The sequence below is a fragment of the Amphiura filiformis genome, chromosome 5, assembly GCF_039555335.1.
Source record: "Amphiura filiformis chromosome 5, Afil_fr2py, whole genome shotgun sequence".
Classification (NCBI taxonomy): domain Eukaryota; kingdom Metazoa; phylum Echinodermata; class Ophiuroidea; order Amphilepidida; family Amphiuridae; genus Amphiura; species Amphiura filiformis.
In genome coordinates, this window is record NC_092632.1 from 18897334 (window position 1) to 18923101 (window position 25768).

General features: G+C 37.4%; 2 protein-coding genes across 3 annotated transcripts in view; both read left to right on the plus strand.

The window, feature by feature from the left end:
* Positions 1–1027: 1027 nt before the first annotated feature.
* On the plus strand, positions 1028–12110 carry LOC140152756 (cartilage intermediate layer protein 1-like). The gene is made up of 8 exons (XM_072175241.1): positions 1028–1235; positions 1865–2023; positions 3683–3742; positions 3989–4162; positions 4581–4892; positions 5731–5839; positions 6087–6241; positions 6638–12110. The coding sequence occupies exons 1-8, from the start codon at positions 1118–1120 to the stop codon at positions 8821–8823; spliced, it is 3273 nt and encodes a 1090-aa protein (XP_072031342.1). The 5' UTR covers positions 1028–1117; the 3' UTR covers positions 8824–12110.
* A 2518-nt stretch (positions 12111–14628) lies between these two features.
* The window catches only part of LOC140152762 (cartilage intermediate layer protein 2-like), a 273597-nt gene continuing 262457 nt past the window's right edge, over positions 14629–25768 (plus strand). Inside the window, exons 1-6 of one of the 2 annotated variants that reach the window (XR_011859044.1) lie at positions 14629–15001; positions 15287–15391; positions 15743–16033; positions 18257–18365; positions 18970–19124; positions 19301–22644. Coding sequence is in view for 1 of the 2 variants with exons in the window: in XM_072175250.1 (XP_072031351.1) it covers positions 14731–15001; positions 15287–15391; positions 15743–16033; positions 18257–18365; positions 18970–19124; positions 19301–21498 (3129 nt within the window). In the remaining variant the exon portion in view is untranslated. Of the gene's footprint in view, positions 15002–15286; positions 15392–15742; positions 16034–18256; positions 18366–18969; positions 19125–19300; positions 24100–25768 lie in introns of those variants that run through there. The other variant, XM_072175250.1, reaches the window with a different exon arrangement.

Here is a 25768-nt window from a genome sequence, read left to right on the forward strand (position 1 = left end):
ATAATAATAATAATAATCTTACTATAAATAGGGGAATGTTGTATGTTTGTGTGTTAGTATGAAGATTGAAAGGCTCCGTCAGTTTGGATTCAAATGTCGCCAAATTCACACGGGAGATTAAGAAATATACGGGGAATGCATTGCACTTTATTTGGTTGAAAACGGTCAAGAATTGGCTGCAAAAACAGTGAAAATATGGGTAAAAACGGGGTTTTGTTATGAAAATCGGTTGGCAGCCTTTGCGTCACTGTAGCTGGCAGGCAGCGCGTCGGCGTCGCGTGCGTAATGCGCACTACGCCATCAAGCGCGTAAATGGCGCAGAGCCACGCAACTTGCAAGCCAGAGACCAGTGGACATGATAATACGGAAAGAAGGAAAAGAGGACAAAAAGGTACATGGACGGATTAAGGGGCTATGATAACGGGTGAACACGAGTACGAGTACCGGTATACGGGTTAAAGTAACTAAATGAAAATGGGCACAAAAGAAAGAAGGGAAGAAAGAAACTAATCACGAAATGTAAGGAAAAAAGCTAAAATAATTACAACAGAATTAAATAAATAAGATGGAAAACGGGAAATCACAAGCATCAAAATGTACCTTTTCAATGATTCTACATGTTCAGTAATTCTTCCTGTTTATATAGTGAACGCTCCCATTTACTCATCTAGCGGGGACCCGCGCGAAGCGGGTATCCCGCTAATAATAATAATAATAATAATAATAATAATAATAATATAATAATAATAAATTTTGTTTTTATACAGCGCTTTACATCAAAAGATCACAAAGCGCTGTACAACTTATATACAATTACTATACATAGTTTCTAAATTTGCTATTGTTTGCATCATTTGCATTGAAATTAGACAATACATAATTTGTTATGACGTGTTCTATTATTTTAAGCGATTTCATCGCGCGCGGGGAATCCCCTTAAATACTTTTTATACCATTGCCGGTCAACAGAAGCTAACAGAGCATAAAGTGAGTGTAATATATAACCTGTCGCATACATCGCTCAGTTATTTACGATTCGTGACAGTAGTGTCAACACATACACATCATATAGCATTGCCAACTTTTGACCAAAATCAGCAATATTATTCTCACTCAAATGGACGGACATATTCATCCGAAAGCGTCGCCAAATAAATATGATCTCAACCAGTTTCAAAACCCAGCATTTCAATCGGACCCTTACTACGAGACGACCATTAAACCAAACCCACCAGGTTGGTATTATTTATTACATCATGTATGATGTAAAACATAAAACTTGCATATTAGTAATTACAATAATTAAATAGACATTTGACTCTGCAGAACTTTGTAAGCTTTTTTCTTCTTAATATCCGACATACTTCGAGTAGTATTTTAATCGGTGTTAACATAATTGTTTTGGACAAAATTATTATAATATTCAGGTCCGTAGCCAGGATTTATTTTGGGGCTGCTGATTTTGAAAAAGTGGACCTTTTTTTTTCCAAATTTGGACCTTTTTGGTTTGGGGGCGGATTTGGACATTTTTGGACCAACAAGGCATAAAAAACCTCTATTTTTTTCGCAAGCTACGCTCGCAAATGGGACTTTTAGGCCCTTTTATGAGGGGGCGCGTCGCAGTAGTAGTAATATTATTATTATTATTATTATTATTATTATTATTATTATTATTATTATTATTATTATTATTATTATTATTATTATTATTATTATTATTATTACTAATTCATGTTGTTGTTGTGGTTGTTATTGTTGTTGTTGATGCTGTAGGATGGACGTGATTGAGAATTAATTAAATTGTTACCGATTACGGAAGATTGTGTCAAAATTAAACAAACGTACCTTATTTGATCCTTTTCAGAACAAGATTATTCTCCGGTCGAGTTTCCAAGAAATGATGACGATAGAAGCCCGGGAAGATCCAAACGTCTGATATGTATAATTGTGATAATTGTTTGCATTGTTTTAGTACTTGGCATCACTCTTGGGATTGTATTTGGAATCGTGCTTCCAAAATCAGGTCAGTATAGTGGGTGTGTACTGAGCAGCTTCATAATGTATTTCATATTTTTCACTGTGGAAGCACTTTACCGTAGGACCAGCACACTTACAACAATTCTCCTGCCACTGAGATACAGCAGAATCATTTTACTTCAACATTTGCGCAAAACCGGTGGCGCAGCTCCTCTCAGCACTCACATTGTAATTATATCCGAGTCCGTCTATTTGTAATTATATCCGAGTCCGTCTATATCCGAGTCCGTCCGTCTATTTATAGCAGAGTCCGTCTATTTGCAGACGACTGCCTAGTGTATGCGGCTGGCAAAGATGACAACCATAATAGAGTTCTTCAGAAAGATCTCAACAAACTAGAGAAATGGCAGGACACGTGGAAAATGGCTTTTAATCCATCGAAGTGCTCCACAATGCAGATATCGTACAAGAAGGACCCTCCAAGTTCAACATTTACATTTTGTGGTCAAGAGCTCCAGCAAGTAGACTCCCATCCATATCTTGGTGTTGAGATTGACAGCAAATTGACACGGAGTGTGCACATCAAGAATACAATCAAGAAAGCCAACAGAACTCTAGGATTCCTGCGAAGAAACCTATGGTTTTGTAAAGAGGAAGTGAAGACCTGTACATATAACATGCTTGTTCGCCCCATACTCGAATATGCTGGTGAGGTGTGGGATCCCCACTCAAACATCCAGAAGCAGAGGATTGAAATGATCCAAAGAAGAGCAGCGAGGTTTTGCTGCAGTGATTTCAAGAGATACAGCAGTGTAACAACAATGCTTGCACGTCTGGGTTGGGATACACTAGAACAAAGGAGGAGGAGAAAAAGACTCACAATGTTGTACAAGATCACCAAAGGACTGGTTGGTATCGAGGGAAAACACTATCTGATGCCAGCAAATGACACAAGGACAAGAGGAAGTAACTCTCTCAAGTTCCAGAGACTGTACACAAGACTTGATGTTCACTAGGGATTCTTTTTTGTCAACACTGTAGCTGATTGGAATGAGCTTCCAGATGAAGTTGTGAATTCACCAACAGTGGAAGTCTTCATCATTAGTTTAGCACCCCTTCAGAAATTTTCGTCTTCAGAAATTTACGTCTTGTTTGCACGAGTTAGCCATTTTATTAGTTATGTGCGGAAGTTGGTGAAATGCAGAGAGTGATCCTGTCCTGCCGACAAAACCGATACTGATACTGATACTGATATCCACACCCTATCTGTGATAAGATATCAACGAAGTAAAAAAAAAGTTTTGTTTGCCAAATTTTTCGAAAATATCTCAAATCTATAACAAAAGAAACAAGTATATCTGGTAATAGTCCAACAAAATGGAAAGTTGGACACCCTTCTAAATAGAGGTTGTTAATTGTACCAGCGAAAAATCTGCATGGTTAATAACCATTTCAATGGTTGAAAAGGGTGACCTATGGGATGGCCCAACTTATTTAGTATTCAAATAAAATGTGTCAAGACTTTAAAAGCACACTTTTGTCTCTAATACCCAACAGAATAGAAATTAGGAGTGGGCTGGAATTAATGTTGGATTAATTTGTAAAAAATGTCATAATCAAAGCATATGTCATGATAAAAAGATTTTGTAATTTTGACGAATATAGGCGTACGTCATTCACCATTATTATTTGTTTTAATCCACAGAGAGCTCCACAGATCCCGTAGTTTCTACTGAATCAACTCTTCAACCAAGTCAACCCACATGTGAGTCTCATACAAATTACCAATATAAATAGGACATGAAAAACACATTTTGTTAAATACTTATTGTTGCCAAATAGAAATGGCTGGCTTGTCACTGCAATACTGTTGTTACTTTGATTGTTGTTGATTTGGCCTGTTTTCTTGTTACTTTGCTTTCGTGTATTCATGTATTTTTATGTTTTGTATTAATTTCATTCGTCATTTTGGGAGATGTGATATTGTTTTCTTTTTGGCTAATTTATTCAGCCGCTCCTTTGAGCAAACCAGTTTGGACAACTTGGGGATCTTGGTCTGATTGCGATGTTGAATGCGGCGGTGGTGTGCAAAATCGTAGCCGTACATGCCCATTACAGAGTGGTGATATCAGCTGTGCCGGGAAGCCTACTGAGCAACAACAATGTAAAGATTGGAAATGCCCAGGTATGTTTTATTTTTGTTTTTCTTGCCTTTGTTGGTATATGGTAGGCTACAAATGACGAGTTTCTTTAATAGTAACCTATAGGTTTAAGATTATCTGATTTCTGCCTATTCCCTTTCATAATTGGTATAGTGGCATGGCGTCATAATGTGGAAACTTTTGAAAACTGTCATTGAAAATGAACTATTCAGGCCTGTCTCCCTGCTTCAAATTACTCATGCCAGCCGAAAATTTTAATGTGAAATGAATTCTAGAAATGTTAAGACATATCTCTACAAAACGGATAAGAGAGTAGGACCCATCTTTCCTCATAGAATATTCTTATCAATACTACTTTTTTTGTACATCAGTATAATTGTTTGTAATTTGGAATAGTTTTATGTTATTACTAATATGAATTCTATTTCCCATTTTATTTAGATTGTGAATTTGTCTGTCAATATGGAGTGTTAAATACTGATTGTGATGCATGTGAATGTACAAGCAGTATTCTGAATGGCCGTGTCATGGATGAAAACAACCGTCCGTTGAGTGATGCAAAGATCTATTACTCCTCCAGACCCTACAAGGAGCTCGTCACCACGAATTCTACCGGCTTGTTCGAAATAATTGGTGTTTGCTCTACGCCCCAAATGTTCCTCGTCTCCAAACAAATGTTCACTTCTATGGAAAAGCAGAGCACGTTTATAAGTCCCACCACGTCTTCACTTTATGTAACTCTACAGAGAATAGGTAGGCCACAAATATCTATAACATTAGTTTCTTTTGAGTTCGATGATTTTTTTCAATGGATGCATTTTTGTTGAAATAGGACATTATGTCAATGTTTTACATTTCAATGGTATTTGATGTAATCGTCTCTATTCGCTGTCTGGCATTTGAAGGAAAACACAAAATTTCATTCATGTACATTTAAATCAGTTGGCATCATGTCTGGCTTGTGTCTGCTGCAACACTGTTTTCAATTTAATGAATCAAGATGTAATTTGAATTTGATTTGATTTGATTTGTTCGGGTTTTGACAACCCTGGATAACCCAAGAAAGCCTCTATTGAAGCTTATTTCCATTGGGGTCCATTTGAACACCGGGACGGGTTAGGAACAGTCAGGGGTTAACACCCTACTCTTTTCGAAACTGGCTGCGAGATACATGTACAGGTATGGCTCTCTGTACACGGGACCGACGGCTTAACGTCCCCTCCGAAGGACGGAGTACTTTCATGATTCATTTACCCAATTCTAAATTAACCATGGGGAGAGCGGAAGTCTGAATTCAATCTACAGAAGTTGCCAATTAATTTCAGACTTTTTTTTTCCAAGTCACTGAATTATGTTAACAACCAATTTTTAATTGTTTGTGTTCCTCCATTTGATTTTTGATACCAATTCAAATAAAGAATTGTTTACACCATCTAAAATGTCTCATTACATAGATAACCGGATAAAAGTGTATGACCTTTGTCTTACAGCTTTGTTAAACCAACAAGCTTGATAGAATAAACAAAATTCCAGTAAAAATGGCTCATTAAATACATTACATACACATCGTATGTTCTTGTTCTCTTTTCAGAACTCCCTTATATTAGTGTACAACCAGAGAACAAAATAAGACACATCGGAGACAGTGTTGGATTTTGTTGTTTGGGCGATAGCGTGTCTCCAATCAAGAAATTTGAATGGTTGGTATAACTTTTATTTTGAACATTACCTCCTATAAAGATGGTTAAATTAATAAGGACATATTCCGTTGGACATGCGTCACATTTGGTTTTACTTTGGTTTAATCTCTATGTCTGTTGTGGCACGTTTTAGTTCTTTGGTTTTCAAAAGATATTCATAGTTCAGCAGACTATTTCCCTATATATAAAATGACCAGGTCATTCCGCATCTAACTATAATGATTCTATTACTTTGTGACACTTATAGGTTCCAAAATGGTGATATCATCGAAACAGCATTGTCCAACGGAGATTCGTTGATCATAGACAAGTTGGATACTGGACACGCGGGAACTTATACCTGCCGAGTAGAAAATGAAATGGGTGCAGTGTACTCGGAGCCTGCAATACTTACTGTCATCGGTAAGTGAGTTTTGAAACTGGTTTCATAGAAATACACGACGATTTGAAATACTGATATTTATTAGGGAAATGTTGTTAGATAACCAAGAAAGCTTCATGTTTTCAATTGGTAATGGTTATGACTTGGCTTTGAAATGTTGCATTTCTTTTAATTGTTTTCAATGTTTTTTATAATTACACTGATGGAACTTTTTGATGATTAGACTGTTATTCATTTGTTACAAATCCTTTCGTTGAAATGTAATTTCTTCTATAAATATAGAAATCGTGGATCGTCAAATTACAACACAACATGTACTTCTATATACTTCTATAACCTCTATAGTCTAGCATTGGTCTTTTTGCTTTGTACCTCAATTGTTTTCAATTAAATGTTTTCTATCAATGTTTTTTTAGATTCAACAACAACCAGTTGCAATTCTGAGCCAGGACGTCAAATGATAAGTCTTCCGAGCGATTGTGTCCAGCCTGATACAAACAGAGCTGAGTATAATGTCGGAACCTGTGGTCAACAAGAATGTCTAAACGCCTCCAAGACTGATCAAACAAGTTGCCTTGACTCTGAACAAGAGTTTTTCTGTTGCCAGCCAGTATCTAAAATAATAGATCTCACATGTAATGGTTACACGCTCCCTGTATCAAAGGTAATATCTTGTGGTTGTGGAGAATGTATAAAACAGAATCGTAAGATTATTGGACGGGTTGTTGCTGCTGATTCTGGTGAACCTTTAGGTACTGTTCCTGTGTACTACAATTCTACAGAGGATACTAGAACATCTCCAAGTGAAGGCTTATTTAGTTTCGTAGTTCCGTCTCAAGTACGCAGAGTGGCCTTAACATTGAAAGATGAATTCTTCAAACGTGTTATTGACACTACTGTAGTATTTGAGATTGGCGATTCTTTGGTAACTTACCATGTATTTAGAATGAAAAGGGTTCCCGTCCCTATTATGGTAGAGGATTCTTCAGTAGAAAGCTGTCTTCCGTTGGTAAGTGATGGGTCAGAACAGGTAGCAGAACTTGTCCTAGCACCTAATTCTATGTATGATAGTGATGGTGAAATGTACCAAGGGTCATTTAATGTCAATGTAATGAATATCGATATGCGAAACGTCACAGATGCAGAGATCGCACCTGGTGATTTTGCAGCAGCTGACGCAGAAGGCAATCTTGCTGAGCTCAAATCATATGGAATGTTCGCTTTTAGTTTCACGGATATGTCTGACAACCCTCTATCAGTCGGTGGATCTTCAGTTGTCAGAGTTAATCAAGATATGATACCATCTTGTCAAAATGGTACGTGCGATACAAGTCTATGGGTGTTTAATGAAAGATCTGGTACTTGGGAAATGGCAAGTCCACTACGAGACACTACAAGTGGACGAAAACGTCGACAGAATCAGAACGATGTGAACGGTGAGATAGATGTTGTACCATTTACGTGGTACAATATCGATGCATTTGTTGCAAGTGAGCGATGTTGGGCTAAGGTGGCTGCATACACAACAAATGAATTGAATCCAACTGACGGACTACTACCGAACAATTACATGGTCACGTCTATCATAGAAGAAAGAGGTAATAGTTTCTTACGTAGGAATTCACCAGCTGCGATCACAACCAACGGATTTGGCGTGTGTGTTGCACAAGGGTGTGATAGCACCAATCCTAATGACTCGAGATTCACAACTCATCTGACGGCTTCTTACCTTGAGAACACTCTTACACCAGCTGCCTATCCAAATTCATCACCATTTTTCTCTCTGAACAAGCTGAATCCATCGGATTTCAGCAAATTGCAATACGAAACTATGGGAAACCAGCTTAGCATGAAACCGTACACAAGTAACGATGGTCCTGTTTTTGACGGGAAATATTCAGGTTTCTCTGGAGGTGCATGTGTAGCTGCTACAGCCGATGATATACATTTCCAGTTCTATTGCCCGACTTGTGATGGAGATGATGTCAAGTGTATTACCGTTAATTCTGTCGCCCCAAATCCAAGTAGACTGACTTACCAAACATTCTACCCTGCTTTAAGTTCAGGCAGCGATGATCAAGACTATTGTTTTATAGGTATACGAGTTATTACCAGCTCTTCAATTGCACGAATTATTGTTACAAGTGAGGTTGGTGGTTTGATACCTGGCTCTGAGAACACTTTTGAGAAAAGCAGTACAGTGTATGGCACAAGGGAGCTACGAGCAAGAAAAGACAACCCGAACAGTGCTTACATCGATGCCTGTATGGAGTATAAATGCAGTGGACAACTTTTCAATCCGCTACCCACAACCTCCGATACCACAAAAATTATAATTGATATCAAGGTAGATACTGGATCTTGCATGGTGACTAACGCATTGCAGTCTGGCTTTGAGACTCACTTGGATGAAGAAGGGATCAGCGTTCCTGCAGCACTACCGTTTACTTTTCCAGATTCACAAACCCATGGTCTGAACCAAGGTCTACACACAACAAACAACGTCATGAATTTACAGGAATGTGTAAATGACCCTAATTCACCCCAAACATCAAATACAAAATATTGCGTTGTAAACGAAAATTTTGTCCCCTGCAATTGAAATTACTTGTACAAATACTTCAAAGTAGGATCAGTTATCTTAAAATGCAACAACCATACTGGATTTTCAACAAGCCCCGTACTTAAAATCAACACAGAATAGTATTTTTCTGCACATGCCTTTTGTTTCTAAAGATAATAAAAATTCCTTTAAAAGGAATAGGGTGGGCAAATGAAAAATTGTCAAGAGAAATGAAAGAATGAGTAAGTCAAGTTCACAATTAAAAACAGGGAAAATATGACACAACATCGATTTCCAATAGGGGAATAACACAAAACGTATAAACAAAGTTAAAAGAGTTTTTAACTTTATACGTTTATACGTTTGTTATTCCCCCATTGGAGGTTGTGTCATATTTTCCCTGATTTTAATCTGATCTATTGCTTATCCTTTGTTCTCTGCTGGTCAGTTGGAACAGATTTTCCCTGTTTTTATATTAACCCTTCACATCATAACACAAGACGTTTTATGTTAACATTTTATATAAAACATGGTTATAAAACTTTTGTAGATAATAGTTATTTAAAACATTTTCGTAATCATACCTAGAGGGTTTTTTTATCATCAGATAGAAAGACTTCTGCTCATCTTCTCTGGTGAGACAACAGGGCTTTCCATATCAAAGTTTAAAAATCTGTCATATCAATTTCCTCAATGTTGTATTGCAACTTATGAGGGGAAATGTTTGATTTTACAATATTTCGATATTATTTTTTAACTTTGTAACTTTATTATGATTAACATAACTGTATTTCAAAGCGTCAAACTATATCATTATATTGTCCCAACAAAAATAATCCAGGGAATAAAATATTCATTCATATGTTTATTTATTTTATTCAACCTGGGCCATTTCTACTGGTACACATGCATTTTAATAATTTGTCTATAATACCTTATACAAGCATCAAAGATTTGAAAAGTAAATAGCCTTTGTACACACTGCACACAATGCACATACAAGCTGTATTTCTACATGCCGAAGCTGTCAGTATAAAATGATATATATGACCTTCACGATGCTATTAATTTAGCCCAAAGATTAGGAAAACTAGCAAAACTGGTGAACTGGTACTGTTCAAATAAAAACATCTGCAAATCTTGCTGCAATTTCCAAATAGTATTTCTATTACTGAAATAATTATTTTTGTTATTTCTTTTAATACAAACACATTACTGCCTATGACGACTTTATCGATACTGAACACAATGCACATACAAGCTGTATTTCTACATGCCGAAGCTGTCAGTATAAAATGATATATATGACCTTCACGATGCTATTAATTTAGCCCAAAGATTAGGAAAACTAGCAAAACTGGTGAACTGGTACTGTTCAAATAAAAACATCTGCAAATCTTGCTGCAATTTCCAAATAGTATTTCTATTACTGAAATAATTATTTTTGTTATTTCTTTTAATACAAACACATTACTGCCTATGACGACTTTATCGTATTACTTACATATCAAAATCAAGTAATAATTACAAAACTCGCCGTAAACTATCACCTCTGTGGGTGTTTGGGATATAACCGGCACGAATATTTTCTCAACACTGCGGCATGTGAAAAAGTAGGTCAATAGTCAGAGCATACAGGGTGGGTGCGGCACGCCGCACCCACCCAAAAAGACTTGCAGTTTAACATTTCACGCAGCGCAAAGTTATGTAATATATTTACCCAGTCAATGCGTGATGGTTTGTTTTTCAAGTTGCTGATAATCTCTGTAATATCTCGTAAATATGGCAAATGTGTAGGTGTTTGTATGTGTAAGCCGAGATATGGTATAGGTTGGGACGAATGTAGATCATCTGGACAATTCACGAGGGAGTATTAACAAGAAGAGCCATTTTATATCTACACAAATGCACCAACTAAAATGCTTGAAATAACGTACAGTTCAATGGCCCATACGTCAAAACAAGCTATACCGACATTACAGCCCAAAATATTTCACCCGTTGTTTGTATAGAGGGTTATTGAATCTGGATTGGAAAGGGGTCAAAAGCATTTTGTTTAAGACTCCAAATGAAGAGTACAGATGCAAAACGCGATATATGCCATTTTCAAACCTTTTTCGTTAACACTGGTAAAGGCCACTAACATTTGCCCTACGCTAGCTTTAAATTGATACCATACTTAAAATCAAAATTTATATTTTTCAAACTATGATCAAAACCACCACATAATATCATGTTCTGTATGTTTCACGAGTTATAATATTGCCTGTATTTCATATCGAGAAAAATTAATATCTCCCTTTCTGCATCTGAACTCATGCAATCCATAAATGGGTGTGAATTGCAAAATGGACATGCTAGTATAATGCGTTTATGTAACAGAAATAGGAATATATGTTGCAACATTGATTGCTTTATTTCTTTTATAAAAGGAATTGTAAGGGTTCATCTACAAATGTGTAAATATGTACATATAAATAATTCTTGTTAGACCTGATCTATCTACGGAGGTTAGAGTTGGGCCATTTAATCTTTTCTTTTATTCTTTTAGTCATAGTAAAAAGCCAAATATTTAACTGCAGCCATTTATAAGCTGCATGTATTTGCCCTTAACAGGATCCACAATATTATAGAAACAGGTATTTAAATACCAAAAAGTGCCTTCTCCATAGAATTAATCTCCAAAGTTAAACCAGGTCTAAATTCTGAACAGTCACTCTTATTTCCACTTACCTCTGAATATGTAGTAATGTTTATGTATGTAAGCATACATTATCACAAACCACCTATATTATGTATTTTGCTGACGACAATTCCATTTTCGAGTGGATTCTCGTATAGCTATGTTTGTATTCATGCGGGTTATCATGCTTATTAGGAATACACATATCGTAATAACACGACATGATGTTCAACTTAAAATATTTGTTGCTTTGTTTTCCATAGGCGTAGATCCCTGGGAGGATGGGGGATACCCCTCCCCCCTATTTTGCCAGGGGGATGGTCATACAATCACCCCCCCCATGTTGACGCCTGAATATATGGATTTCTGACCAAATTAACCTCAGATTTGCCCATTTTAGTCCAAAAGTGCATTTATTCCACTTTTTTAATTCCATCTTATTTAATCAGTTTAGCTTCAAAATACCAACATTTTATTCTGTCGCCAATTCACTATACTTCAAGAATTTTTACCAACTCCATCCCCCTTGTGAGGATCGCAAAATACATCCATATAGACATGGTACATAAGTTAACTATATCAAGATGGATATTGTACACAGGCAGTGTGATTTATAATAAAACCAATGTGATTTTGATTGATACATTTGTGTGAATTTTTGGAGCTTGTATATGTTGTTTTTCTGAGTATTTTACAACGTTCTTACAAAATAGCATGCGTTGAGTGTCCCTAAAGAAGACAGGCAAATTTTGGCCAAAATTTTTGGGAATTCCCAAGCCTAAAATAAAAAGGTGTCTTTTTAAGGGTTTTGAAAATAATGACCATTTGGGGGGGGGATTCCCAGAGCAAAAAATAGTTTGGGAATCCCATGTCTTCTTTAGGAGTGTGCATCAATTTCTGGAGTAGCCCAATGTACCCTTTTTTAAAAATGGAAGAAGCTTCAAATATGCCTCTTAACGTATACTCAGCAAGTTTGAATAGCCCCCTGTGGACATATGTTATAAAATAACGGTACAAAAACAATTGCGAAGATTCCTGGTTGTCCAATGAATTCACGCTGTTTCTTTGTATACAGTAAGTTTATAACATTTGACCCTAGAGGCCATTCAAACTTTCTGAGTGCGTACCACTTTTAATGGCCATATGTTTTAAAGCTCCTCCCCACTTTCAAACTTTCAAAACTGATACATTACAAGTGCATTTCAAATTTGACCAACACTTATTGGTATTTAGGTTCAGTAAATATCACCTCAATCATCAATAAATTTCATAATATCATCAAAATAATGTTGCCCAAATTCAGAAATTCCCCCCCCCCCAAAATCTAATTCAGTCTCCTTAAGGGGGTACTACACCCATGTGGTAAATTTGTGACTATTTTTGCATTTTTCTCAAAAATAAGTACACACTGGTAACAAAAGTTATGTATATTATTGGGGCAAGGAATCCAATTACTACACTGAAATTTCAGTGACTCAAGACAAGCGGTTCAGTATATATGATTATGATAGGAAACGCGGTACATCCTAGCGGTACCTTATTTCTCATCATAAATTACAAACCGCTTGTCTTGAGTCACTGAAATTGCAGTGAAGTAATTGGATTTCTTACCCCTATAATATACATAACTTTTGTTACCACTGTGTTATTAGTTTTTGAGAAAAACACAAAAATAGACTCAAATTTATCGAGGGGTGTAGTACCCCCTTAAATCCGCCATTTCAGACTAATTCACTTCGTTATGGGCACCATAATGTACACTCAGAAATGGAAAGCACATTTTCTTTCAAAAATTATTTGACACCATCTCCCGACACACCCCAATAAATATTAGCCTGTGCGGTTTATGCAAACCCCTTTTAGATTGGTTTTGGCACTTTGTTAAAAATATTCCATACATGACATGTTTTTGTACGAGGATATATCATGATAGGACGACCTTGCTATAATAATTGTTTCTAAATATAAATGTGATACAGGGTACGTTAAATCACGTATAGTGAAAAGTACAATGAAACATGCACACGTTGCGTGTTTAAAACTTCCAACTTTACATCATTCAATAGGAACAATTAGCCAAACTTTTCATTATGTTTCGTTGAACCAATTTATTAGTTTCGCATACGTGACAGCAATTTATGTCCTCAAATATTTGAACCCTCTGTCAAAAGCATGGACAATTGAATATGAGTCACTTTTGTATCTTTAATTTGCTGATCTGGATGAATGCCAGTCCATATACGTGATATGCCATATCTGGAAATTTGAAAAGACAAAATAACACCTGACCTGGGTGATTATTGAACCTGTAAATAACGACAGTGGAAGCCAATGATAACTAATAAGTGCATGTAGTTGATGGGCATCTAGGTCAGCTAGGGTAGCACCCAAAATATTGATGTTTACGCTGTAATTAGCAAACTACAGAGTGTCCCAAAATAGTTGGTTCCTTGAAGATCACGGTTATGCTTCTGCAAAAACATTTGTGCAATAAGGTATATTGCTGATAGCGATCGATAGGCAAAAGTGATGCATGCTGGGAAGGAAAAGTGCTCAAATTTGCGATTGGGCCCTTTTCATTACCGGCATGCATCACGTTTGCCCGTCGATCTCGATCAGCAATATACCTTATTGATTTGTGCAATGTACGTATAACAAAGATAATGAGCAATGTAAGTAAGAGGGTGTGTGTACTGTAAGTAACAAAGGTGTGTGCAATATAAATAACATAGATGTGTGTAATCTAACACAACTGTGTAAGCTATGTGCAATGTAACTTGTAAGTAACAGAGATGTGTGCAATGTAAGCATGGTAAGCAACACATAATTTTTAAGTTTAAAAGTTTGCAATAAATATAATATTAATCAGCAACCTTCTCACATATTTCTACATGGAAGTACAAACAAAGTAATCCTATTGACATGCATGTGAATTTAGTTAAAACAATATAAAGGACCCTTTACCATGCATATTTACAGAGGTGCTTACCCATGCTATGACTAACATATTACACTGCTATCAAACACATAATATAAAATAAAACAACAAGTGTTTGTGTAGGTTGTTTTTTATTGTACACATTGTATTTGAAATGTTCGGTCAACCAGACGATGAAAACAATTGTTCTTTACTTCCTACGGTTCTATTTATGGTACTTTCGTATATCATACTACTAACCACACTCCATGCTTTTCAAAATTGCTCGTTACTGAAGCAATGAAATATTGTTTAATGCTTCTTTTTGAGATATATCAAGTCTAATATGGCGAAACCTGAGCGACGTACATCGCCGTTACGAGCACCATCCAATGTGTATACCGAAGAACGTTTTGGTGGGCCGAGTACTTCTGATGGAGGCCTGTACACTAATTGGGAAGTAGGTCGAGAAACAGACGTACAACCTGCCTATAACCATGATAATGATGCTTCGATGGGATGGGGAAACGATCAGGAAGTTGATGATGGGTATCATCCCAATCCAAGAGACTCAGTAACGAGTGAAACTGCCATCTGGAATACTTCCGAAAGCAAAGGTACTTACGATCTCGATTAGACAATAATTATGTATTATTTTTAAGTTAAGTCAGAAATTATACTGCGGTACGTCTGTAAAAATAAATGTTTCATGGTTCCATTTTTGTGCATGTTGAGCAGAGTCGAACGTGTAGGTTTTTCTCACGTTCTGTAACTATTGCACTCACAATCTCAAACAATTTTAATTTACAACCTCGTATGTCGCTTCTTATCTTAGATTTGAGATTTGAATGTGTAATTTGTATGTATTTTTATTCCGTATGTTTATTATTCCCCCAATCCAGGTCTCGTAGGTAGGAGGCGCCTTTACCTAATCATCGCGGTTGTTGTTACACTGCTAATTCTCGTCGCAGTCGCAGTGGCTCTAGGAGTGATTCTGTCAACATCAGGTAGGCCAAATTATGAAGGTTGCAGGGGCCAAGTTTTTTTCTTATATTTTGTTTTAAGAAAGCAACTTATGTAGTCCCAAACTAATATAACACGTTGGTGCCAATCATTACTTCTTCTTTTTCCAAAATTTAAAAAAAAATCAGTTTCGTGTGACATCATTAATTGGAAAGTGAAAAGTGTGTGGACTTCTGTGTGGAGAAACAATTTGACCTGCAGAGCAAAATGGGCATATTTTGGTTGTGGTACAAGATCCACTTTATATGTTTGGCTTAATGAATTCATTAGCTAGTAAAGGCATTTAAGAAATACATCCGAATTTTAAATGAGAAACCTTACATGTTCTATTTCAGACCATCCATGTTCAGCCTGTGACTGTGACACAAGCATTTTGCTGGGTCAAATAACAGATAATTATGATATCCCAATGAGCGGTGCAACTATCAGCTATGCCGATCAACCGAATACAACCCTGGCCATTTCTGACATGACAGGCCGGTTCCGTGTCATTGGTGTTTGCGCTACACCGCAAAAACTTGTTGTCAACAATGAATGTTTTGCTGCAGAAGAACAAATGACCACATGCAGTGCTTACAAAGAAAAAAACTGTACCTCTTATTTCAAAGCTCAAATAAGGCGAATGGGTAGGTAACTGATTCTACTTTTGTTGTTGTGATATTTTTGGGGTAAAACTTCTTTGTGAGGTTTGTACTGTTCACCCTTGACTGCTCATATCCATAAGTACCAGACTTGAGTCCTGTTTATCAGGGACAGTCTGTGTAGCTCAGTGGTTAGAGCGCTCGCCCGACAAGCGAGAGGTCTGGGGTTCAAGTCCCCGCACAGGCAGGTATGTCCGGAGTTTTTTCTCTGGTATATCTGCCTGTGCATGTTATGTTTCCATATGTAAATTCATGTTTAAATGTGCTAGTGTGCGATGCGTAATTCTTCTTTCCCCTGTATATTGATATATTAAGAATAACGATTACGCATCATTAATTTGATCTTGTGCGCTAGTTGTAATGTTTGAATGTTTCCATGTTCCAGTGTATGCGTAAGCCTCTTCCTCTGTTTGTATGATTATATTAGGCTGGCGGGTAAGCATCATTAATTGATCTCGTACACTGGTGTGTAATGTGTTGTTTGTACTGTTCAACCTATGCACGTTATGTTTCCATTTGTAAATTCATGTTTAAATGTGCTAGTGTGCGATGCGTAATTCTTCTTTCCCCTGTATAATGGAAAGCACATTTTCTGTCAAAAAATTATTTTACACCATCTCCCGACACACCCCAATTAATATTTAACCTGTGAGGTTTATACAGACCGCTTCCAGACCAGTCTTGGAATTTTGCGAAAAAAATATTCCATACTAAATGTCAAGTCTAGTCTAGTATACAGCCTGTCTCAAAAAAAATTGTGCAAGTGAAAAGCGCCCTCTGTGTCAATTAGAAAATACAGTTGTGACATAATGCTTATATAAACGTCAAGGGAATAGTCTTAGCTCTCAAATGCTGTTTAGTCTGTTCAATTTGCTTGTTTTAATCTCGAGATATGCTTATTTAACAACGAAAGGGTAAAATCACAATTGTGCCACTTTTACTAGGGAATAGGGCTGTACATGTAAATCAATGATAGCTAATGTTGATGCGTCTAATGGACTCCCCTTCGGGGCTCGTGCATTAGACGCATCAACACCAGCGCGCGTGCATTATTTTGTCTAATTTAATTAATTTTTCAAATTTCAAGGTCATTAAGTGTGCAATATTTGTTTGTCTTTTAACATGTCTTGACTGACAAAGAGAACAGTATTTACCATGGTAAAATCATTGACATGTATTTAATTTTACAGCAGAATGTGACATATTTATTTATCGTTTAATTTGTCGTAAGTGGAAAAAGAGAATCATTATACCTTTATCACGATAAAACGATAAAACATTAAAAGCAATTTTGTATTGTTGTGTAATATTGATGCATTTTTTTTGATTTCACGAAGGAACTCTTGATAAACTTGATGCTATCATTGATTTACATGTACAGCCCTCTTCCTTTGTAAAAGTGGCACAATTGTGATTTTACCCTTTCGTTGTTAAGTAAGCATATCTCGAGATTGAAACAAGCAAATTGAACAGACTAAACGGCATTTGAGAGCTAAGACTATGCCCTTGGCGTTGATGTAAGCATTATGTCACAACTGTATTTTCTAATTGCCACAGAGGGCGCTTTTCACTTGCACATTTTTTTTTTTGAGACAGGCTGTAGTACGTAATAATATTACAATATCATAATTATTGTGAGGCTTATTTGTTATGGCGATTCATATGTTGTGGTGATTCACACAGTAGTATATGAACCATGGAAGTGAGTTGGGGTGTGGCGGTGTGTGTGGGTAGGTCTTTTGGATATGTAGTGTGTGTTTAGATATGTTTGTTTATTATGTAAATTAGAGATCCGAAAATAGACAAATCTACATTAGTATCGATATTGCAATTTGTGATCGTTGGCTTGTTTTTATGACGATTAATTTGTTACGGTGATTCACATGCTGATTAAATGTAACCTTTGAAAGGGGGTATGCTTGTAGTGTGTTTGAGGTTGGGTGGTGGGGGTGTGTGTGTGTGGTGAGGGGTGTGTGTTTGTTTAGGTGATGTGTAATTATGTGTTAATAGAATTTGGTCAGATTTATTCTTTCATAGACACATAGGAAAGGAAATTCAACAATAGTGTCAGTATAATATCTTGATTGTTGGTTTATTTGTGATTCACATGCTAATATTTGATCTTTGAAAGTATGGCTTTATCGCTAATAACCTGTATAATTATAATCTCGTGCTTGAATTCTATTTTACTTTTTAATTCATTCACAGAACAACCATTTATTACGGAAAACCCAAGGAGTAAATTACGCATTGAAGGTCAAGATGTCGCATTCTGTTGTTCTGCTGAAGGTGTCCCCTCACCCACCAACTACGAATGGTAAGATTCGTAATTAAAGAATGCACTTGTACTCTAGAAAAATATATTAATCGACGGCTAATACGTTTTAAATATCTGCAGGCTCAGATATGTTTAATAATTCGATGTTTTTGCGGGATTTTCCTTTGCGGCAGCGTAGCCAGGTTTTCGGAATCGGGGATCTTGTAATTGTACTTACGGAAATATTTTTTACAGACGGATGTTGACCATAGTATTTTATTTGCCCAGTGCGATCAATCTAAAAAGTGGGTAGGGGGAATGTGGTGCAGATCAAAATTTTCTAAAAATGTTTCAACGCGCGTATACATTTATCAATATCAGAGTTTTGTAATTTAATCAAATATTGGAACTTGCTTTTTGCAACTTTGCAACGTTGCGTCTGAAACTTACTCGCCGGGCTGGTCACATGATAGACGGCTAGGTATCTGTCCCAATGGCCAGGTCCCGTGCATGAAAAAAGTTAAAGCGGAGTCCATCTATCATGTGACCAGCCCTTCGGGTCACTTGCCTGATGAAGTAGTTCCAGACGCAACGTCGCAAAGTTGCAATAAGTAAGTTCCGGTATTTGATTAAATCCTTCATGAAATCCATTCCCTTATTGCAGGCTGAAAGATGGTGACCTTATCGATAACGCCCCTACTAATGGAGATAAACTGATACTGAAAAAACTGACAGAAGCTGATTCAGGAATCTATGCCTGTCGAGTACAAAACGTGGCTGGAAATGTCCTTTCTGATTCTGCAAAGTTAACTGTGACTGGTAAGCTATTGCCTTGAATTCTAGTTTCAGTTCCTCAGTTGCGATAAAACATTCCACTTCCTCGGTACAAGTAATAATAAATTATTGTTTCTCTTTCTACTATTTTGTAATATTATATTGATCCAATTTCCAATCAATGTCTAACTGCGGTATTTCTTTTTTTCTTTTTCATATAGCTACCCCAGTAGGTTGTGACCCTGATCCTATTGCCCATACCATTCAGCTTCCAGAAGATTGCATCCAGCCAGATACCAACAGAGCCGAATTTGACGTAGGAACATGTGAAAATAAACCATGTACCGGCAAAATTAAGGACCAAACGCTGTGTGGAGATTTGGAATCATTTTGTTGCCGAGAACAGGAGAGAAAGACAGTTAATGTCAATTGCCAAGGCTATACATTACCAGTGCTGAAAGTCACATCGTGTGGGTGTTCAAAATGCGAGCCAAAAGCAAGCCAGATATTTGGTCGTGTGGTGTCAGCAGACACTTTAGATAACCTTGATTCTATTGCTGTGTATTACAAAAGTCAAAGTCAAAATGTTACTGAAACGGATAGCACAGGGCGATTTCTATTTTCTACTGAAGACGCTGTCAGCAAGGTATCTCTTACATTCCGAGATATTATCTACAAACGTGTTTTAGATACAACTGTTGTATTCCAAATTAGCGCAGATTCTGCTCGTTATGATGTCATCAAAATGATACCAGTGAATGAACGTACGGCTTTGGACTTCGACAGCCAGGTTGACAATGTGTTACCAATATTGAATAGCCACAGTGATGGGTCCTTAGGAGAAATAACAGTTGCTGCACATACTGTATTCCGCATCGAAAACGGTGAGATCTACAATGGTACGGTACGTGTCATAGTCAACAACATTGATATGAGGAATCGGGAAAAGGCAACGTTGGCTCCAGGGGACTCTACAGCTTTGGATAGCAATGGATATAAGGTATATTTGAGGTTATTTGGCGTGTTCTCTTTGCGGTTTACTGATCCATTTGGACAACCATTGTATGTAGCAGGCCAATCACAACTTCGCTTGACCCATCCAGCTCTTTTACAGCATTGCGAGAACCAGGTTGGTGATACTTGCAACATCATGTTGTGGGTTCTTAATATTAAAAGCGGTATTTGGGAAAAGACAAGTCTATTAGAAGTCACCAATGTTGGAAGTCTCTCACGAAGGAAAAAACGTCAAGATTCTGTGGTGGTAGTTGGAAACCTGTTGTTGCGAGAATATGAATGGTACAGTATCGCTGATGTCGACAACAAAGACCGTTGTTGGGGCAAAGTAATAGGTTACTCAGATCAATACTTCAACCCGAACTTCGTTCTTCCCTTTATATACCAACTAACATCGGTATTAGTAGAAAAACAAAAGGACCAGCAAGGTACTGTTGCTTCTATCTCAATTTACCGCATTAGCAAGCCTTCTTCAGTCACCGAGAACGGCCAAGTAGGAGTGTGTGTTCCACTTGCGTGTCCAAAAGATCCATCTGACACACAAATGGAAGCCTACCTCTCCGCAACGGTTGATGGTGAATATATGAAACCTGCCAGACCTTCAGATAGTGGAGCATACGTTTCCCTTACGAAAGAAGATCGAGATAGAGTGCAATATTTTATAGCTAATCACGACGACCTGGATACACAACCTCAAATATTGATGCGTCATCCTGTAGCAGATTCCATGGGTCCTGTTTACCCTGGTAGTGAAGCGGGAGAAGTAGATGGCGCTTGCTCTTTAGCGGGAATACAAAATAAACACTTTCAGTTTCATTGTCCTAATTGTAATGATGCCATTTGTAATACCTTTCATTCGGTTGCCAAGTCTCCGTTAGATCGTCAATTACAAACATTTTACCCCAACAGGTATTTTGACAAACAGGCGTATTGTTTTATCGGGGTACAAATCAGGACTGGTTCGTTATCCTTACGAGTTGCTATTACAAGTAATTCATCGGAAGGATTGTTTTACGGCCGACGAGAATTAACACTACGAAAATCAAACGCCGATGACGAATTTGTTAACGCCTGTATGGAATTCAAATGTAGTGGGGTAGTCTTTGATGGTTTGAGTTCAGAGCCTCACGATGTTACAAAAGTTTTTGTAGATATAAACGACAAGGAATCGACAACATGCTCAGTGCAGGCAGCAGCTCAAGATTTTTCACTCGGCGAAACGCAAGTGCCATTTACATTTGATGACCCACAAACATATGGAAAACAAACAGGGATACACAGGGATACCTTAATTCGAACTGAGTCCGTTTGTCTGAATGATGAGGAGTCCCCACAGACAACTAACACTGAACATTGCCAGATTGATAACAAATTTGTTTATGCGGCTCTCGTTACGTGCTCGTAACCATTTGAACTTTCAATTAAAGGCGGATGGTCTGATTTCATCAAACGAGGAACTCACTTTGGTTGAATGACCTTGACTCCGTCTCCTCACCCATGCTTATAAGTTATCCCTTGGAACCAAGAGTGTGTATTGGACGGCCTATAGCTATAGAATACTATATGGAAAATATATATTTTAGGCACATTTTACCTTACAAAATCCAAACAAAACATATTTCTGCTGTAGCATATTATGTGGGCTTTTCACTGATCTGAAAAAGTAGGGATGAGGCTTAAGTTTAGATTGTTTCAGTTGAAATTTGTTGAATCATTGTCTGTTAAATGTGTATGTGAATGGTATAATGATACAAAAACAATCATTCTATCTTTAGATACCCGGGTAAACTAAATATAAAAAGTTGTATGTCTTATTCTTCTATTTTGTATCAAACTAGTTCACCCGTAGCTGTGGGAGTAACTGATAGCAATGCTATTTGACCCCTAATGACCCCTCTTGACTTTTTGACATGTTCCCGTCATATCGAGGATTCCTTTTTTCCACTCTTAAGCCCAATTGGGCATATACTGACCCCATATGACCTTCGCCCTCGAGTGACCTCCTGTTTGATTTTGTTCATGCTCCCATGATATGGAGAATTACTTTCACCAAGTTCAAGCCAAATCAGACAAAGTTTAAAATGTAGCCCCTGGATGACCTTTGATCTCGGATGACCTCAATTATATTTTTACATGTTCCCTCATATCCAGGATTCCACCCACCAAGTTTGAGCCCGATCGGACAAAAATTGAAATCCGAATCCTCCGTGATGACCTTTGACCTTGGTTGACCGCGCTTTTATTTCGCACATATATTCCCCTCATATCAAGGATTCCACCCACCAAGTTTGAGCCCGATCGGACAAAGCTTGAAATTTGACCCCCTTCGTAATGACCTTTGACCTCGGTTGACCTCGATTTTATTTCGCGCATATTATTCCCAATCCCCTCGTATAAAGGATTCCACCTACCAAGTTTGGGCCCGATCGGAAAAAGTTTGAATTTTTGACCTTTGACATTGACCTCCGATAACCTTCAAAACCACCCGGTCAACATGCTTTTCCCGATACCTATCCATATCTGAAATATCGGATCGATGCGTCGCAGTACGGTGAAACGCATAGCCGGACAGACAGACAGACAGACAGACAGACAGACACACGGACACCCCCCCCACACACACACACACACACACTTCGCTGGTTATTTTAGTATAGTAGATAATCAGAAAGCATATGTGTGGGCACGGTGGCGTAGCGGTAAGGGTTCTGATTCATAATAGGAGGGTTGTGGGTTCGAGCCCCGGCGGTGCCATCGTATTTGTGAACCATGTTTATAAATGGGTACCGACATACATAACGTTGGAATGTTAAACCAGCTAGATATGTTGTGCGGGATGAGTGGTGACCCCCAGTAATTACATTCAGGGTTCTGGCCCAAACGCCAACGAAAAGGAGATGGGCACTTCGACATGTAAGCATTGACTTTATCTTTTCATGTATTTCAATATTAAAGGCCCATTCAGTGATTTGCTCATCCGGACGATTGTAAAAATCATCAAAATTCAGATCTTGGTACCTTTGTCATTGTCATAGATGTACTAACATAGCCTGCGAGTGGTTCAGCCGAAAGCCGTGTAGGCTTATTTAAGACAAAATAAGATATTTTACACGAATCTGTAATTTAGATACTGACAGTATCTAAATTAGCTACATGTATTGGAACTTTGGGACTTCAACTTCGTCAGTACTGCTGTTTTCATTGGTTTTGCCAAATTTGTCATTTCAAAAATACCAAATGACAATTTGAATGACTTATCCTTCACTTTTAAGCAATTTATAAACAATTTTAATTTTTTACACTTGCGCTGAGATCACTGAATGGGTCTTTAACCAAATGAATTGTCAATATGACCAAAAATTTTATAATCATTACCCTTTTGTATTATGCCATGTTATAACCCTCGATTGTAGATGGGGTGAGTACGTATGTGGGTGTGCATCGCACCTCCATTTGTTGCGTTATAATTTATTATGTGGCGAGTCCTAAAAGGCTGCTGGCAGCAAAACAGGGCTAGGCCTGCCCAAAAAATGTATATATATAGTATAAATATATTGTTTATGAGGGATTTTCTTGAAAGTAGGAGATGCTCTAAGCATGTTTCAAACATATTATGACATGTATGAGTAGAGTCAGGAGCGTAGCCTGCTGTCTTGATCGGGGTGGGGGTGGGGCAAAATAAAATTTTAGGGCACAGACGAAAAAAATACAGTTGCGTCATACAAACAACCGGTTTTGTTTTTTAGAGAGACCAAATATATTCAAGTCTTAAAATTTGGAGTATGTACTTGTAATTAAAGTGTTTTTACTTATTTGAAAATTGTATGTATTTTTGTATCTTAATTTGTATCTAATAGTTGTATATTAATTGCATATTGATAATTGTTGAAGTTTTGCAAATTTGTAGCAGGGACCCATGTTAGACCAGCTATTTGGCTGAATTGGGCTACCCTGGATAAATATGATTAAAATAAATAAATCAATAAATCACAATGGCTGAAAATAATATCCTTGCGCCTATCAAATCAACATTCTGTTGTAAAATATGTCTTACAACAAAGCCTTATATTGTACATGTTGATATATAGCAATAATTCAATCCAATTCCACTTTATTTCCATAATTATAAATCTTTTAGTCAAAACCAAAAACTGCATTTATAGTTATTTATAGGAAAGGCCTGCTGTATGCCAATATGGCCTGGTGGCATAACATAATAACAAAACATAATAATACCATCAAATGCATTGGAACAACTTGCGAAACAAGGAAAAGACTGTGCTCGAAAAGAAATTTCCAATTAATTAGGTTCGGTTATCATTTAACCAACGGGTTGATAATGCAGATAATGCATGAACAACTACATGTATGTTTCGGAAATCACCCACATATTTTTAAACAACTACGTATTAAATTGGTTGTTGAATTGTTAACCGAGTTTGAAGTTTTAATAATGCATGAACAATTATGCGTGGTTTCGGAAATACCAACATATTTTTGAACAAGTACATTTTTAAATTGGTTGCTGAATTGCTGTTTTGACCGAGTTTGAAATTTTAAGCATTTTTCTAAAGAGTTTCGCAATTAGATTCTGTCATTGTTCGGGAACAATATTATGTGGTTTTGGAAATACCCGTTGTATTATAGCTTTGATTTCCAAGCAATAAAGTTCAATAATGACGTATTAAGGGATCGGATAGCAACGTTTACACAGCATTTTTGTGCGACATGAAAGTACATCAGACACATCCCGGGGGAGAGTAAAATTGGCGGCTAGTAATTTTTGGCGAGCCGAAAGGGGGGGGGGGCAAGCAATTTTTGGCAAGCTGAGAGGGGGGCAAGTGATTTTTGGCACACATTCTTGGGGCGCCTTCTAAATAAAACGCTCTAAAAAGGCTTAGGAAAACCGTACGGAAATGCTTAAATATGGAAATTATACACAACATGCTATAGACCATTTAAGGTTTGAAATTTGGGATCCCAAAAAATTTGGCATGTGCAAGGGGGGGAGATTTTTGGCAGGCTGAGAGGGGGGCAAGCGATTTGTGGCGGGCCGAGAGGGGACAGCCCCTGAATATCTGATCTATCCACACCAATAGGTGTTCGTCAGAACTGAATACACTATTATGTAGTATAAGAAAAAGTATAGTAAAATGGAAGGAGCTTTAAAATGTGGCTCTTTAAAGTGGCACGTACTCAGTCAGAACCCCTTCAGGGGATCAGAGGGGATCTCTTTTGTCCTTGGGGTGAACTAACAATTTCCTCAGGGTAGTATGAGGACGTATCGCGGTGGCAATGTTATGCTTTCTGACAATTTTTGAACATAAGGAATGATGACAAGGCCGTAAAAAAGCGCTCAAAAAGGTTGCCCCGCAGCTTGGGCAACAAAGACACAATTAGGCTCAAGAACAATAGCAATCAAGCTTAAGCTATAAATTTGCCCCCGATAAAGGGTAGGGCCTGAAGAATGAATCTAAATGTATACTGCATAACACTCCTGGTGGAGTCATACACGCAGGATGAGGTGTGCGCATGAAATTAACTAGTCTTGTTGGTTGAGGTGGCTTATGACGGCTGTTTTAAATTGCTTGGTGTCTTCTATGGTGGTTACTGAGTAGGGAAGTGAGTTCCAATCTTTGACTGTTTGGGGGAAAAACTGTATTTGTGACAGTTCT

Excerpts from the sequence above, each read along its gene's own strand:
- LOC140152756 (XM_072175241.1), top strand. The coding sequence starts at position 1,118 with ATGGACGGACATATTCATCCGAAAGCGTCGCCAAATAAATATGATCTC. Across the intron at positions 2,024-3,682 it reads AATCGTGCTTCCAAAATCAG|AGAGCTCCACAGATCCCGTA; the intron begins GTCAGTATAGTG and ends TTTAATCCACAG. Across the intron at positions 4,893-5,730 it reads TGTAACTCTACAGAGAATAG|AACTCCCTTATATTAGTGTA; the intron begins GTAGGCCACAAA and ends TTCTCTTTTCAG.